Source organism: Pelophylax lessonae (assembly GCF_965119305.1).
Source record: "Pelophylax lessonae genome assembly, chromosome: 1".
NCBI lineage: Eukaryota > Metazoa > Chordata > Amphibia > Anura > Ranidae > Pelophylax > Pelophylax lessonae.
In genome coordinates, this window is record NC_138768.1 from 744274452 (window position 1) to 744289367 (window position 14916).

General features: G+C 46.6%; 1 protein-coding gene across 2 annotated transcripts in view; it reads right to left on the reverse strand.

Moving 5' to 3' along the window:
• SLAIN2 (SLAIN motif family member 2) overlaps positions 1-13549 on the reverse strand; it is a 142502-nt gene extending 128953 nt beyond the window's left edge. For both annotated transcript variants that reach the window (XM_082257948.1, XM_082257947.1), the window contains exon 1: positions 13078-13549. In XM_082257948.1, coding sequence (XP_082114074.1) covers positions 13078-13445 — 368 coding nt within the window. In that variant the 5' untranslated portion in view covers positions 13446-13549. The remainder of the gene's footprint in view (positions 1-13077) is intronic.
• Between the last annotated feature and the right edge of the window lie 1367 nt (positions 13550-14916).

A 14916-nucleotide genomic window follows, 5' to 3' on the forward strand; every position in this document is an offset into this window, starting at 1 on the left:
AACAACCAGTCAGGCAAGACCTAACCCCACACCAGTAAGACTTATTCAGGCTGTTGCCCTCTCCTACTTCATTTGTCCATTCTAGCAGAAGTCAGTACTAGAGTGGTAAGAGGGAATGTTCAAAATATATATGACAAAAGCACACATAAAACCACAAAAGCATTGTGTTTTACATGACAACACACTTGGTTTGGGGGGGGGTTGGTGGGTCACACAACATCTCCATAGCATTTAGATGTACGGAGGCTCACTGATCACCTCCATAGCACTGAGATGTACAGAGGCCCACACAACCATATCCATAGCACTCAGATGTAGGGAGGCTCATACAACATCTCCATAGCATTTTGGTGTACAGAGGTTCATACAACATCTCCATAGCAATCAGATGTACGGAGGCTCATACAACATCTCCATAGCAATCGGATGTACGGAGGCTCATACAACATCTCCATAGCAATCGGATGTACGGAGGCTCATACAACATCTACATAGCAATCAGATGTACGGAGGCTCATACAACATCTCCATAGCAATCGGATGTACGGAGGCTCATACAACATCTACATAGCAATCAGATGTACGGAGGCTAACACAACCATATCCATAGAACTCAGATGTATAGAGGTTCACACAACCATCTCCCCAGCAATCAGATTTACAGAAGCTCACACAACCATCTCTATAGCACTCAAAAGAAAAATTCATCTGTCTCTAAAAATGATATAAAATGTATTTGGGCACAGTGTTGTATGATCAAGTAACTGTTTAACTATCACAGAATTGAAAAAAGAAAAAATATCAAGGTAATAAAAGGAGGTATACACAGGCTGGTACTTAGGTTGAACTCCAAAGAAAACAAATTTTTTAGTTTTTTATCGAGTAAAGAAAGGTTAAATCCAAAGAAATCTGTTTTTTTTTTTTTTTACTGCCGCCAGAATTGCCATTGGAGACATATTTCCTCATTTCCTGTCCTGAAGACCTGACATGAGAGAAAGCCCACCTTTGATAGCAGTTAGCAGACAAGGTGTCCCCTTTGGGAAATTTCCTCTTGTTCCAGTCAAAATTAAGACTTAATTTCACTAGGTCACAATAGTCACTGGGACAGAAAGGGAGTGTGGCTCTTACCACTGGGACAACAGTAAAAATAAAAAAACATTTGACCTGAGGTGCTAACCTTTTACCAATCTACCCACAAAACATTTGGTTGGATTCCCACTTTAGACTGTTATATGTAGCTGGGAAGGGGTCAGCAGAGTTTCACGGGCAGATACTGTATATGACCACACTTTTCATAATTTACCCCCATTGTGAACCCCCCCGAAATCACAGGTAAGAAAGGCGTAATCTCATTTTCAGGAACACCGTCAGGGTCAAACGTGGTGATATGGCATTTCTGATCATCATACTGGTGCAACCTGCAGCTCTTTAGTATATGATGTGAAGTCCTTGGCCTCGACAGTCTGTAGAGGGAACATTGATCAGAGCAGGGCTTGACAAATTTGTTTTAAATCTAGGAGCCAGCTAAAAGTTAGGAATCCCCTTTTTTTTTTTTTTAAACTAACAAATGTTTATTGTTAATGACAAAACCCACAATGGCTCTGTAGAAGGGGCAGGACTTCAAATGGTCTGCTGATTGGCAGATTGGTGTTCTGGCGTGGGGGGGGGGGGGGGGCGGACAGTCCCCCTGTCAGACACAATAGCTCTGCAGGGAGATTGCTGCACTATCATCGGATAGTTAGTACAGCATGCTCCTTGCAAGCTTCTGTGTTGTTTTGGGTTGAACGAAAAAAATCTTCTTGTGTGTACTAGGCTTAAGCCTCCAATTGGCTGCCCACAGCCTTTTATTTTAGGTATACGTTGGGTATATAACTGGTGCCCCAGATTTCATGTGCTGTGTATAAAGCTTAGAAGGAGCGAGAGGAGATCTCAGGTGCGCAGATGGAGCTGCCCCCCTTGGCACAGATCATCAGACAGAAAAGGTGCCAGCACTTATCAGTCATCTCCTTACCCCCTAGATGGTATGAATCAGGTATTGGCACTCCTCTTCCCCCCCATCAGATCTTACCTAGGAAATAACGGAATTTTTGTAAAATCTTACCTGTAAAATTCCTTTCTCTGAGTCCTCCGACAGTCGCTGCCTCTTCATATTCGTCACATATGGGTATTAGACTTTGCTCCGAAGGAGTAGCTAGGCAACAGAATATGTTAACATTAAAGCTTTTAACATATCCCACCCTCAAGGGGTGGTCCCCTCAGTCAATACCCTCCTACTTCCTGCAACCATATCTCAGTTTCAGTGGAATAGCAGTAGAGTATACAACCAAACCCCAAAAGAGGGGCGGGGGCGGCGACTGTCGGAGGACTCAGAGAAAGGAATTTTACAGGTAAGATTTTACAAAAATTCCGTTTTCTCTTACGTCCTCCGACAGTCGCCGCCTCTTCATATTCGTCACATATGGGGACGTCCCAAAGGAGTGCAAACATGAGGGGTGGGAAACGCATCCGCGCCGAAAGGCAACGCAGTCTCCGCATCAAAGAAAGGAACCTTACCAAAGGAAGGAAACCAGCTGGGCTACAGGAAAAATAATTGCTCAACAGGAGCAACAACCCAGGAAAAGACAAATAACCAGGGGATAAAAAAACTTATCCCAACAGCCAGAGGTCCCCAACAAGGGACCCTAGGGAATTGCCGCACTAAGAACCTTGCGGCCAAAGGAAGCATCCGCCGATGCCTGAACATCTACTTTGTAGAATTTTGTGAAAGTGTGCACGGTCGACCAGGTCGCCGCCTTACACACCTGGGCTACAGAAGCCCCATGACGACAGGCCCAAGACGTACTCAGAGATCTAGTAGAGTGCGCCTTCACAGGCACAGGGGGAACCTTCCCCTGCAAAGCATAGGCCTGTTCAATGGTCTACACTTACCTCACAATGGCGTGGGGGACCCGCACAGGCGAACAAGCCGCTGCACATGAGGCAGGGAGAGTCGCATACAAGACGCACAGAATGGGGGTTAAGAAACCGCACAGCGTCCAGTGAGGTAGCCACCTCACCAATCATCCCTGCACCGAACAGGGATGGGTCGTTCACTGTGCCAGGAGCGTTACCTGGCTGAACGCTCGATGGCAGGCTGGGAAGCCACTGACCCACGACCTGCGACCAGGGGGATCAGCCCGAGACCCAGCCCGCATGATCCTCTTCATCCGAAGAACTAACTAATGCTGACAAAAAGAACAGCTAAGTAAAGGTAGAGAGAAAACTCAAACAAAAAATCAAAAAAGAAGAAAGAGTCTGGGGCACAAAGCCCCAGCACAGAGAGAGCCAGCCACTCCTGACAAGCTAGACATTGAAACTGAGATATGGTTGCAGGAAGTAGGAGGGTATTGACTGAGGGGACCACCCCTTGAGGGTGGGATATATTAAAAGCTTTAATGTTAACATATTCTGTTGCCTAGCTACTCCTTCGGAGCAAAGTCTAATACCCATATGTGACGAATATGAAGAGGCGGCGACTGTCGGAGGACGCAAGAGAAAACCCCCTTTCCCCCTTCCTTCACATCAGCAGCTGCATTGATCTCCTAATCCTCCCCAGATATCAGAGCTCAGGTACTTCTGTCCTCTCTATAGCAGAGGAGGGATGGTGGTTTGGCAATGAGATCTCCCCCTCCCCCAGTCCCCTGGCTCCAGATGGCATGAATGGTGGCTCTGCCATCAGTGCCTGCTCTCCTTTTCTCTCCACCGTCTTGTGGCCAACTTCCGCCACGCTACTAGAAGAGGTTGCCTGTTGCCCGGAAAGCACTGAGTCCAGAAGCCCCATGTCCAAGAGCCGGGCTGCTGCCTCATTCAGCCTGCTCCAGCAATACCCCGGGAAGTACAGCGCCAGCAGCGTGGATGACGGGCCGCCAGGAATTCCCTAGCTTTTCTGCACTCTGCTGGTCACTCGCTTCTTTCGCCTTGTCAGCAGCTGCCACATCGCTCTCTTCCTGCTCCATCTGGGTCATCTTCATCCACGCTGCTAATCGCATTCCCCATGATGATGGCGGTGCCCTGCAATTGCAGCTAAAGCCACTGTCACTGGCTAAAGCCCAGGTGCCAAGATGTGATTTCTAGTTGCCATGGCGACCTGGCACCTGGGGTTGGTCGAGTTCTGGATTAGGGTAACAGCATAGATCTCTACAAGCCTCATGTAATATGTTCCCAGGTTCCTGTGGTCTTCTGCAGCATATCCCGAGCCAAAAATGTAGCATGCCCACACTCTCTGACCTTCATTTTCTCTATTAGTTCTGCAGCTTCTGACAGACCTCTCAAGCATTACATATATTGATCATTATATGTGGCCCTTTGGAAAGGCAAGGGCCACATTTGAGGGCCCCTTTAGCAAATAAGTTAACAACCACTGCTGAAACATATAAAATGGTAAAAATAAATACATTTAAAAAAAAAAAGATAATCGTGAACCATTATCATTCAATGATTACCAAAACATTCCATCACAGTGAGCAATAGAACAACCCGGTCACATTTCACTATAGTAGCCCCAATCATCAATGGAAGAACTAGTATCAGAGAGAGAAAAGACATTGTCATGACTATCCATACAGACACATAAGGATTACCTCCCCTCTATTCTCTGCAGATTAGTGAGGGTCTGAGGCAAAGCAAAAAAATGAAAAACTATTTACACCATAGGTGCACACCCCAAAATTCAAACACATGCCTTTCTCTGCAGTCTCAGCTGCACAGGAGAGTGAATGGATGAGAAGTGCTCCGTGCTGAGCAGCTTCCTGCTCATTCCAAAAAAGTTTACTATGCTTCAGTTATGACATTACTGGCCCCATTCCTCATTCTCCATCCCCCGCAGTTGCTGGGGAGAGAGGAGAGGGAAAACAGCAGAACTGCTGGGCGGGGGCGTTGGACATTGGCACTAGGGATGGACCGAATGTTCGGCGGCCGAAATTATTCGGCCGAAAATAGCCAAAAAAAGCACTTTCGGTGTTCGGCCGAATAAGTAAATAGGCCGAATAAATTTTGCCGAACAAATTTATTGCCGCTATCGCGGTTATTAACATGGCCCGATATCGTCGTGGTGGGTGCACGGTGTATTCTGACTGGTCTGGGCCACCGTATCTGTGTCTCATCGGCTCCTCCTGCTGTCTGTCACGGTCACCCACACTGTCTGCTACTGGCCGAGCCGGGGCGAGCGGCTGCCAGTTGGTTTGGAGCAGTGTGGGTGGGTGGGCTTGTGGGGCGGAGGCGGAGCCAGCGCACGAGAGCGGCGGAGTCGGACTCGGCGGAGCAGCTTCAGGCACCAGGCAAGACACAGTGACACCGGACCGCCGGTGAGTTAGTTTATGATGACTCGATAGCGGTTCATACTATGATGACACCTATTATTCATTTTCCTGTTATGTCTTATCTGCCAAATAATTTGCCATTATGCCCAGCCATTTTTGGGATTTGTGCAGTTTGTGCACCTCTGCCAGGCAGCATAGACAGTCACTGACTGGAGTGCGATTGTATAGCAGTGTGGGGAACTACTAATACTAAGTGCACAGAAATCACTGCAAATCCCAGACTGCATCAATGTTAATGTCTAGGTTACATTAACAGAGGACAACACAAATGCACCTGCATTTCATTACATTTCCGCACATTTATGTGTATTGCTATGGGCACTTCTATGCATTTTTATACATGTGTGTTTTTTTTTTTTTTTAAAGGTATATTTCCTAAGACTCAACTGTTGTAGGCAAGAGGTTTGTTGCCTTTATGCACATTTATGTGTGTTCTTGTATGCAAACGTCTGCATAAAATCACACATCTCTGGAACACAGATACAGTGCTCTGGTGTGAACATGACACATAGAAAACAATACTGTGAGCTTTTCCACAATATCGGCAAAATAAATGGAAAAAATGCGAAACACCGCGTTCGGTATTCGGCCTTCGGCCAAGCATTTCATTATTATTCGGCTTCGGCCAAGAATTTCATTTCGGTGCATCACTAATTGGCACCGCACATTGGGATTAGGTTGTGCCCAGGCACACCTGTCACACCCCCTGCGCATGCCTTTGATTCAAACGCAAAATCCTGTTATGACAAGGTAGGTTTTGTAAATTATAAAGTGCACATAAACATAAATCTGCTTATGGGGTACAAGAAAAAACATCATACCAAATTAGTATTACACAAGCAATTAAGAAGAAGAAATGGCTTGCAGCATGTTGGCATATCACGTGTATTATATTACCTGTCCACAGACCAGTGCAGCAAACCTGACACACTGATTTATTTACATTTAATATACAAATCAGGTTGCAGAAATAATGACCTTGTATGTGCCATCTCAACTTGTACGGGTTCCAACTCCAATTTTCTGTCTTTTTCAAATAGTTTGTTTGGAGCCATAGATGGACTGGAATTCAGTTGATTCAGCAGGGACGAGCTGAATTTCGATCCATTGATTGACTTGTGTACAAGCAGCCTGTTTGAATTTCTCTTGATCAGCACAGCAGGCTATAGCTGGTGGTGCTGATCATTATATTCTGAACTCTCCCCACAGTCAGAGTACAATAACTCAGTGGAGAGGATTCCCCCATTCACATCAAGTGTGTGGATGAGGGAATCAAGTCCTTTTCTTTTGTTCAGAGCCAGCTTCACAGATGTGCCTGTTACAAGCGCTCTATGAATTGTATTGCATCATCAGCTCTATATAGTATACAGCGCTGTGGGATCAATTCACTAACAGATAAATATTGCATGGATTTTTGCCTTAAAGTGATTATAAAGTCGCTTTTTTTCCCTATAAAAATAACAAACATGTTATTCTTACCTCCTCTGTGCAGTTGGTTTTGCACAGAGCAGCCCAGATTCTCCTGTTCTTTATAATAAAAAAATGAACCTTTACAACCTCTTTAAACGCTTGCTGTCCGTCTCATGTAGGAGTTCGATGGCAGAGCGGAGAGTACGTGATGCAGCACTTCTGGGTAGGGGGCCGGCGTGCCGGCTGTGGTGTGAATAGTTACAGCACAAGCCGATCAGCGGTTGCAGACCAATGATTGACCGCTACCACCTGCTGATCGGCGAAGGGGAAGATGGGACAGAGCTCTGTCAATGTAAACAATACAGAGCTCTGTCCTGTAAGCAGGGATGTGTGGTTTTTTGTTTCCCTGCAAAGCAGGGAATAAAAATTGGCACATCCCTTAGTAAAAGCACCTCACAGTAAACACACCAAGCACTGTTAGGCACACATTTAACCCTTTGATTGCCCTAGATGTTAACCCCTTCCCAGCCAGTGTCATTAGTACAGCGACAGTGCATATTTTTAGCACTAATCACTGCACTGGTTCCGCAAAGTGTCAGTGTTAAAAATGTTTTTGTTTTTTTCAAACTTTTTGGTCTTTTTTCGTTCATAGCTCAAAAAATAAAAAACATTATGGGGAAAAACTTTATAAATTACATTTGTGTACTGCACCGCATGACCACGCATTTTTCAGTTTAAGTAACGCAATGCCAAAAAACAAAACTTGGTCATAGGGGGGGGGTTAAATCTTCCAGAGGTCAAGTGGTTAACAAATTCCTTAGGTTTTCCAATAATATTATATAAAGTTATTGTACGTTGTCTTATTGCTTTTTTTTTTAATAACTGTACCAGATAGAGATTGTTTTATGAATGAAGGCACAGAGAAATATTGTGAGTCTATGGAACCATTTTCAGTCCCGGTTCACACTGGTGCAATGCAGGAAACCCTACGATTCAGTGCTGGTTCCCGCATCGCACGCTGGTTCACACCTAGATCTGCGAATTGCTGGTGGTGTCAATGTAAAGTTAGTGACACCCCCAGATCGGTACGCAGTTTACAATGCGAACTGTGAAATAGTGCAGGAATCGGATCGCATAGGTGTGAACATCCATGCGATTTGATTCCAGTGCGAACCAAAAAAAGGGTTCTGCACCATTTTTGGTGCGAATGTGATGTGACTTTAGCCATACATTTTGTATGGCTGAAACCGCATTGCACAGACATTGCATGTGATCTGCACTGTGCAAATCACATGCGATGTCTGCCACTGCACTAGAGCAGCCATCATTAAATGGTGGCGCACAGTCCAAGAACAGACCGCACGATGCTTTCGCCCGGACCCGTCAGGCCTCCACTATAAGTAGTCATTGGTTTGCTGGGACTGCGGGTGTCACAGCAACCAGTGACGCCTCATGTGTGTGCCCCGCCCCCCTGCTTCTTTCTACGACTCCCTCCCAGCCGGGCCACGAGTTGGGGCATGATGTCATGTGTGCGCCCCGCCCCCTGTTACTAATTGCAGCTCCCGACGCTTACTCTCAGCCGGGCCGCGAGTTAGGGCGTGACATCACATGCACGCCCCACCCCCCTGCTGTTCACGGCTTCTGACTCTGGCATTTTCCGCCCCCAAATATGTGGGGCACATTTTTTTAAGGGGTTGCTTATTTTTAGAAAGTGCAGACTGATGGGCATATTTTGTTAAGGGGCACACTGATGGGCACATTTTGTTGTACCCATTAGAGTGCCCCATAAAATAATATATGCCCATTAGAGTGCCCCCTAAAATAAAATGTGCCCATCAGTGTGCGACTTATTTTATGTTAAGGGTCACGCTGATGGACACATTTTGTTCTGCCCATCAGCGTGCCCCCAAACATAAAATATGCCCATCAGAGTGCCCCCCTAACATAAAATGTGCCCTTCATTTTATGTTAAGGGTCACGCTGATGTGCACATTTTATGTTAAGGGGCACTCTAATGGGCACATTTTATGTTAAGGGGCACTCTAATGGGCACATTTTGTTCTGCCCATCAGCATGTCCCCTAACATAAAATATGGCCATCAGAGTGCCCCCCTAACAAAATGTGCCCATCAGCGTGCCCCTTATTTTATGCTAAGGGTCATGCTGATGGGCAAATTTTATGCTAAGGGTAACGCTGATGGGCACGTTTTATGTTAAAGAGCACTCTAATGGGCATATTTTATGTTAAGGGGCAATCTAATGGGCATATTTTATGTTAAGGGGCAATCTAATGGGCATATTTTATGTTAAGGGGCAATCTAATGGGCATATTTTATGTTAAGGGGCAATCTAATGGGCATATTTTATGTTAAGGGGCACTCTAATGGGCATATTTTATGTTAAAAGCAATGCTGATGGACACGTTTTGTTTTGCACATCAGCAGAATGCCCCTTAACATAAAATATGCCCATCAGTGTGTTAAGGGGCACTCTAATGGGCATATTTTATGTTAAGCGCAACGCTGATGGACACATTTTGTTGCCCATCAGCAACGTGCCGCTTAACATAAAATGTGCCCATCAGAGTGCCTCCTAACAAAATGTGCCCATCAGAGTGCCCCCTAATATAAAATGTGCCCATCAGTGTGCCCCTTATTTTATGTTAAGGGTCACGCTGATGGGAAAATTGTATGCTAAGGGTCACACTGATGGGCATATTTTATGTTAAGAGCAACACTGATGGGCATGTTTTGCCCATCTTTCTGAGTCATAGCACAGACTTGATCGGACCTCGGCCCAAAAAATTTTTAGCGACCGGACCTTGTTGAATTTTAATTCATTACCCCTGCACTAGAGTGAACCGACACTCAGGGTACCTAGTTCATCCCCTTCTAGTGAAATGTTACAATGTATTTCTATTCCTGGGCTCAGGATGGAACCCTTCACACTTATACATTGTATACATTTACCTTACTGCCCAGTTCCCCTCATTGTGATTGTGTACATTCATAAACCATCCACTGCCCGCACCATGAGATAAATAACCAATGTGTGTGTTTGACTTTAATGATATTTACTCCAAATGTGATATTTTACTTTTATGAACTGGCTTTTGTATTATGGCATGCGATAGTTCACACACATCATTGCTGTAAAGATCATTAGAGAATTGTGTTCCCACTCACAGAACAAAATCAAGTCAGGATGAGAAACATTCACAGAAAGCTTTGTATTTTCTGAATAAATATAAGGTTTCCTCTGATTGGAGATCGTGATTTCATCTGCCCACCTCTCCACATTGGCCAATCAAAAGTAGCCCTGTATTCAATGATGAAATACAAAGCTTCCTCTGAATAGCAAAGCAGCGTTCAGCTCGACCAAATTTTGTTCTGGTAGCAGAATAGGAAGTTCCAATCCCACTGCTGGAACACAGCGCTGTATACTGGAGGTAGCTGATGGTACATACAGTTTATATAGCACTCACAGTTTACTTGAGCCAGCATGGTCCACATAAATTATTTTGACTGGCATTGATCGGGAGCTTTACGTAAGCCGCCGTTCACTGTGCCGGGGGCATGCAGGGTGCGCTCTCGGCACAGCTCTGTTGGTGTGTGTGCACGCAAAAATGCACCAGCTCGGTGCCAAGTTCTGGCTGCAGAGACCCCGCATATTTGCATGCGCCTGATGCCAAGAGGTTAAAGCCGATTTCCAGCTTTGATTTAATTAGTTTAGGTCAAGCTGGCCCAAGTGAACTATTTCCTTCACTAACACATGCACCTATAAACTGTGTGTCCCATCAGCTACATACAGTATACAGCTCTGTGTTCCAGCAGAGAGGAGGACTTCCTGTCCCACTCCCAGAACAATATAGCACTGCTCAGCCATTCACAGGAAGCCTTGTATTTAAATAATACAGGGCTTCTTTCGACTGGCCAATGTGGAGAGGTGGGCAGATAAAGTTCTCTCCACCTCAACCAATCAGAGGAAGCTTTGTATTCACCTAAAGAATACAAAGCATCCAGTGAATGGCTGAGCAGCACTCAGCCCGACTCTATTTTGTTTCAGGAGTGGGACAGCAAAGTCTGGTCTTCATCACAGCCTGAACACAGAGCTGTATACTGTATGTAGCTGATGGTGCACACAGTTTATACCGCACACACAGCGGGTGCATGGGTTAGTGAAGGAAAATGTTTATTTGGGCCAGCTTGACCCAAACTAGTTAAAGTGAAAGTAAAGCTGGAGTTCGGCTATAAACAATATGTTCATAAATTTGAGAAGTGGAAATGGCACATGGAAATCTTTTATCAACAGGGACACCATACACGATGACATTGTGGCTAAATATGGCCTGATGACATCATGTATAAACAGGTCTTGATGACATCACAGGGACACATGGCCAGATGATATGTATAAATAAATACAGCCTGATGATGTCATGTATAAAAATGGCCTAATGATCTCATGGAAATCATTGCCTGATAACAATATTGGTAACTATGGTTAGATAACATTGTGAGTATACATGGCCCAATAACATCATGGGTAAGCATGACCAGATGACTGCATTGGTATACATGAGCCCATTACATCACAGGTAAACACAAGCTGATGACATGTGTAAGCATTGACCCTGAACACATCATAGGTATTCTTGGCTCTATGACACATGGGTATATATAATATGTGTAACTATAACTCTGATGACATCATGGGAATGCATGGCTCAATTATATCACTGACAAACATGGGCCACTGATGTGTAAACATTGCCCACAAAGACATCACAGGTCCATGCCATCCCGGATATAGATAACATCACGGGTACAGGTGACACCACGGGTCCGTGACATCACGAGTACAGGTGACACCACGGGCCCGTGACATCACGGGTACAGGTGACACCATGGGTCTGTGACATCACGAGTACAGGTGACACCACGGGTCCATGACATCATGGGTACAGGTGACACCATGGGTCTGTGACATCACGGGTACAGGTGACACCATGGGTCTGTGACATCACGAGTACAGGTGACACCACGGGTCCATGACATCACGGGTACAGGTGACACCATGGGTCTGTGACATCACGGGTACAGGTGACACCATGGGTCTGTGACATCACGAGTACAGGTGACCAGGGCAGCCATCAGAAATTGTAGGGCCCCTTACACAGCTTTAGGCCTGGGCCCCTCCGGGCCTGACCACCAACATTCTGCAGGGCCCACCCTCTGGCTGTCCGACCGAATCCAGCGATTCGCCATCCCACCAAGTCCTTCAGTGTACCCACTTCTGTTTTAACACTCTTACAACTTAATAAATGAAAATAAATCCAATCCATCTAAGAGACATCCCCATGTATTCAGCAAAGAAACATACCAATCCAATAACGAGATGGCCTCATATATTCAGCAAAGAGACATCCCAATCCAGTAAAGAGACATCCTCATATATTCAGCAAAGAGACATCCCAATCCAGTAAAGAGATGGCCTTATATATTCAGCAGACACATCCCAAACCAGCATAGAGACAGCCTTATACTTTTAGCAAAGAGACAGCGCATCCCTTCAGCTGCATCGGCTTACTCTGCAGCCGCCATGCTTTAGCAATTGCTAGTTACTACATCAGCAACAACTCAGTCTCGTTCTTTGGGGCCTAGGCGGCCGGGCCCCTCGGAACGCCTGGGCCCCCTACATGTGTATGGGCTGTCCCCCCCTGATGGCTGCCCTGCAGGTGACACCACGGGCCAAGGCATCACAAGTACAGGTGACACCACGGGTCCATGACATAACGAGTACAGGCGACATCACGGGTCCGTGACATCACGAGTACAGGTGACAGCAGGCAACATCATGAGTCAGACACCACAGGTCCATGACATCTTGGGTACTGGTGACACCACGGGTCCATGACATCACGGGTCCATGACATAATGAGTACAGGTGACACCACGGGTCCATGACATCACAAGTACAGGTGACATCACGGGTCCATGACATAATGAGTACAGGTGACACCACGGGTCCATGACATCACAAGTACAGGTGACATCACGGGTCCATGACATAATGAGTACAGGTGACACCACGGGTCCATGACATCACAAGTACAGGTGACATCACGGGTCCATGACATCACAAGTACAGGTGAAACCACAGGTCCATGACATCACGGGTACAGGTGACACCACAGGTCCATGACATCACGGGTACAGGTGACACCACAGGTACAGGTGACACCACAGGTCCATGACATCATGAGTACAGGTGACCCTCCATGCAGTGTGTAGGGAAAGTGAAGTATTACCAGCTCTCCTCCTCGGTGAAGTCCACCATCCTGTCCATGTCTTCCAGCCGGAGTAGCACCACCTGGTCCAGCAGGAGTCCGCTCTCCTCCCTCCTCCTCTCCTCAGACACGGCCTCCAGGAACTCTTCCCAGGCGGCGCCGTCCCCTCTCCCTCCTGCAGCCTTGTCAGGGATAGCAGGGCCCGGGTTGAGTAGTAGGGAGGAGGCGGTGAGGTGGCCCGTTGGAGGCAGTGTTGGAGCCCGAGCTGAGTTCGGTAGTTGTGTAGAGCGGGAGCGGAGCTGCTCGTTCTGCTTCTCCAGCTTCTTGACCAGCTCCTGCAGCTTCCGCACCTCCTGGTCTGCGCTCACATTGGAGTTCACGTCCTCCATAGCGGCCACTATGATCCTCCCGGCGCTCCGTACCCGGCTCAGCCCCGGCCCCAGATCATCGCTCGCCGACTTCCACTAACTGCCACTCTGTGCCAGCAAACCACGCCCAGACGCTATACAGCCATGACCTCACTGACACAGGCCCGCCTCCCAAAAATTCATTCCACCAACCCTCTCCCACCCGGGTGTCGTCCTGCGACTGACGTCACCGCGTAGCGACGGAACGTGGCATGGAGTTCTAGTGACTAGTTCCTTCATTGGGTTTGCGTTACTAGACATGGGAAGACGAGCTGCAGCCATGTTTGATGTGGGCACCGGGAGAGTCTGCTGTGATTGGACGAAGCGGTCACATTTTTGTTTGCGACATAAAAGTGAAGTTTTAAGAGTTTAGTTGCAACTTATAGCAACAAACCGAATCACGTGGTGTGCTCTCTGCCTGTCCTGCAACCACACAGGAATGATGAGAGGGGGGTGTAGCGTGAGAATTACCTACCCGTGAGAAAAACCTACCCCTCGGCACTTCCGGTTCACGGCACTGTATGGAATGCAGCCGTTACATTAAAACAACTGGGCTGCAATACGAATCATCTCCGCTCCTGTGGCTGTCACTTCCCTGCTCTCGGCAAGTAAATATAAAAGCGGCGGCGGGTGTATGTAAACATAAATCACGGAGACGCCAGCCGCTTTTATATTTACTTGCCGAGAGCAGGGAAGTGACAGGCACATGAGCGGAGATGATTCGTATTGCAACCCCGCTGTTTTATTTAACCGACGCGTGGGTAGGTTTTTTCCACGGTACACCGTCCTATTTCCATACTAGTGCGCATGCGCACTAGTCAGCTCCTCTGTCGTCACTTTAGGTATCCGGCCCTGTGAGCATGCGCACTGCTGCGCTGCTCAGCTGTTCCTGGCCGGAAGTGACGAGGGGTAGGTAATTCTCACGGGGTAGGTAATTCTCACGGAACAGGGGGCACAGAGGCTGTGACTACAGACAGGATGGAGCTGATTGAGGAATGTGGTTATTAAATTCTTATTGAGGATTAATTCACATCTGTGTGCTCTGTGAACACGCAAAAAACACATCATCACGCTTGTGGTGCCATTCATTGTTATTGGCTCCATTGGTGCGTTTGTCGCACATAGGGCGTTCACATGGGACTGTATTCCTCACGCTGTTGTCTTATATATCTACCATTGTCTCATGCTGATCTTCACAGTATATTATTTTCAAACTTGCAAAACAAATTAATTGGCTGCCCTAACATAGTTGCCAACATTTCAAAAAAGTTTTTAGGGGCACCTTTATTCTGTGTCTAAAAAATCCACTGTAGGCGGAGCATGCACTTTAATTAGGGGCGGGGCAGTCATTTATTATGGGCGTGGTTCTACAAGAAGGTTAATTATGTGCTTTCATCAGGCATCTGAAAGCAAAAAAATAGTTAATCATGTCCAGCGACCAGGGATGTGCTAG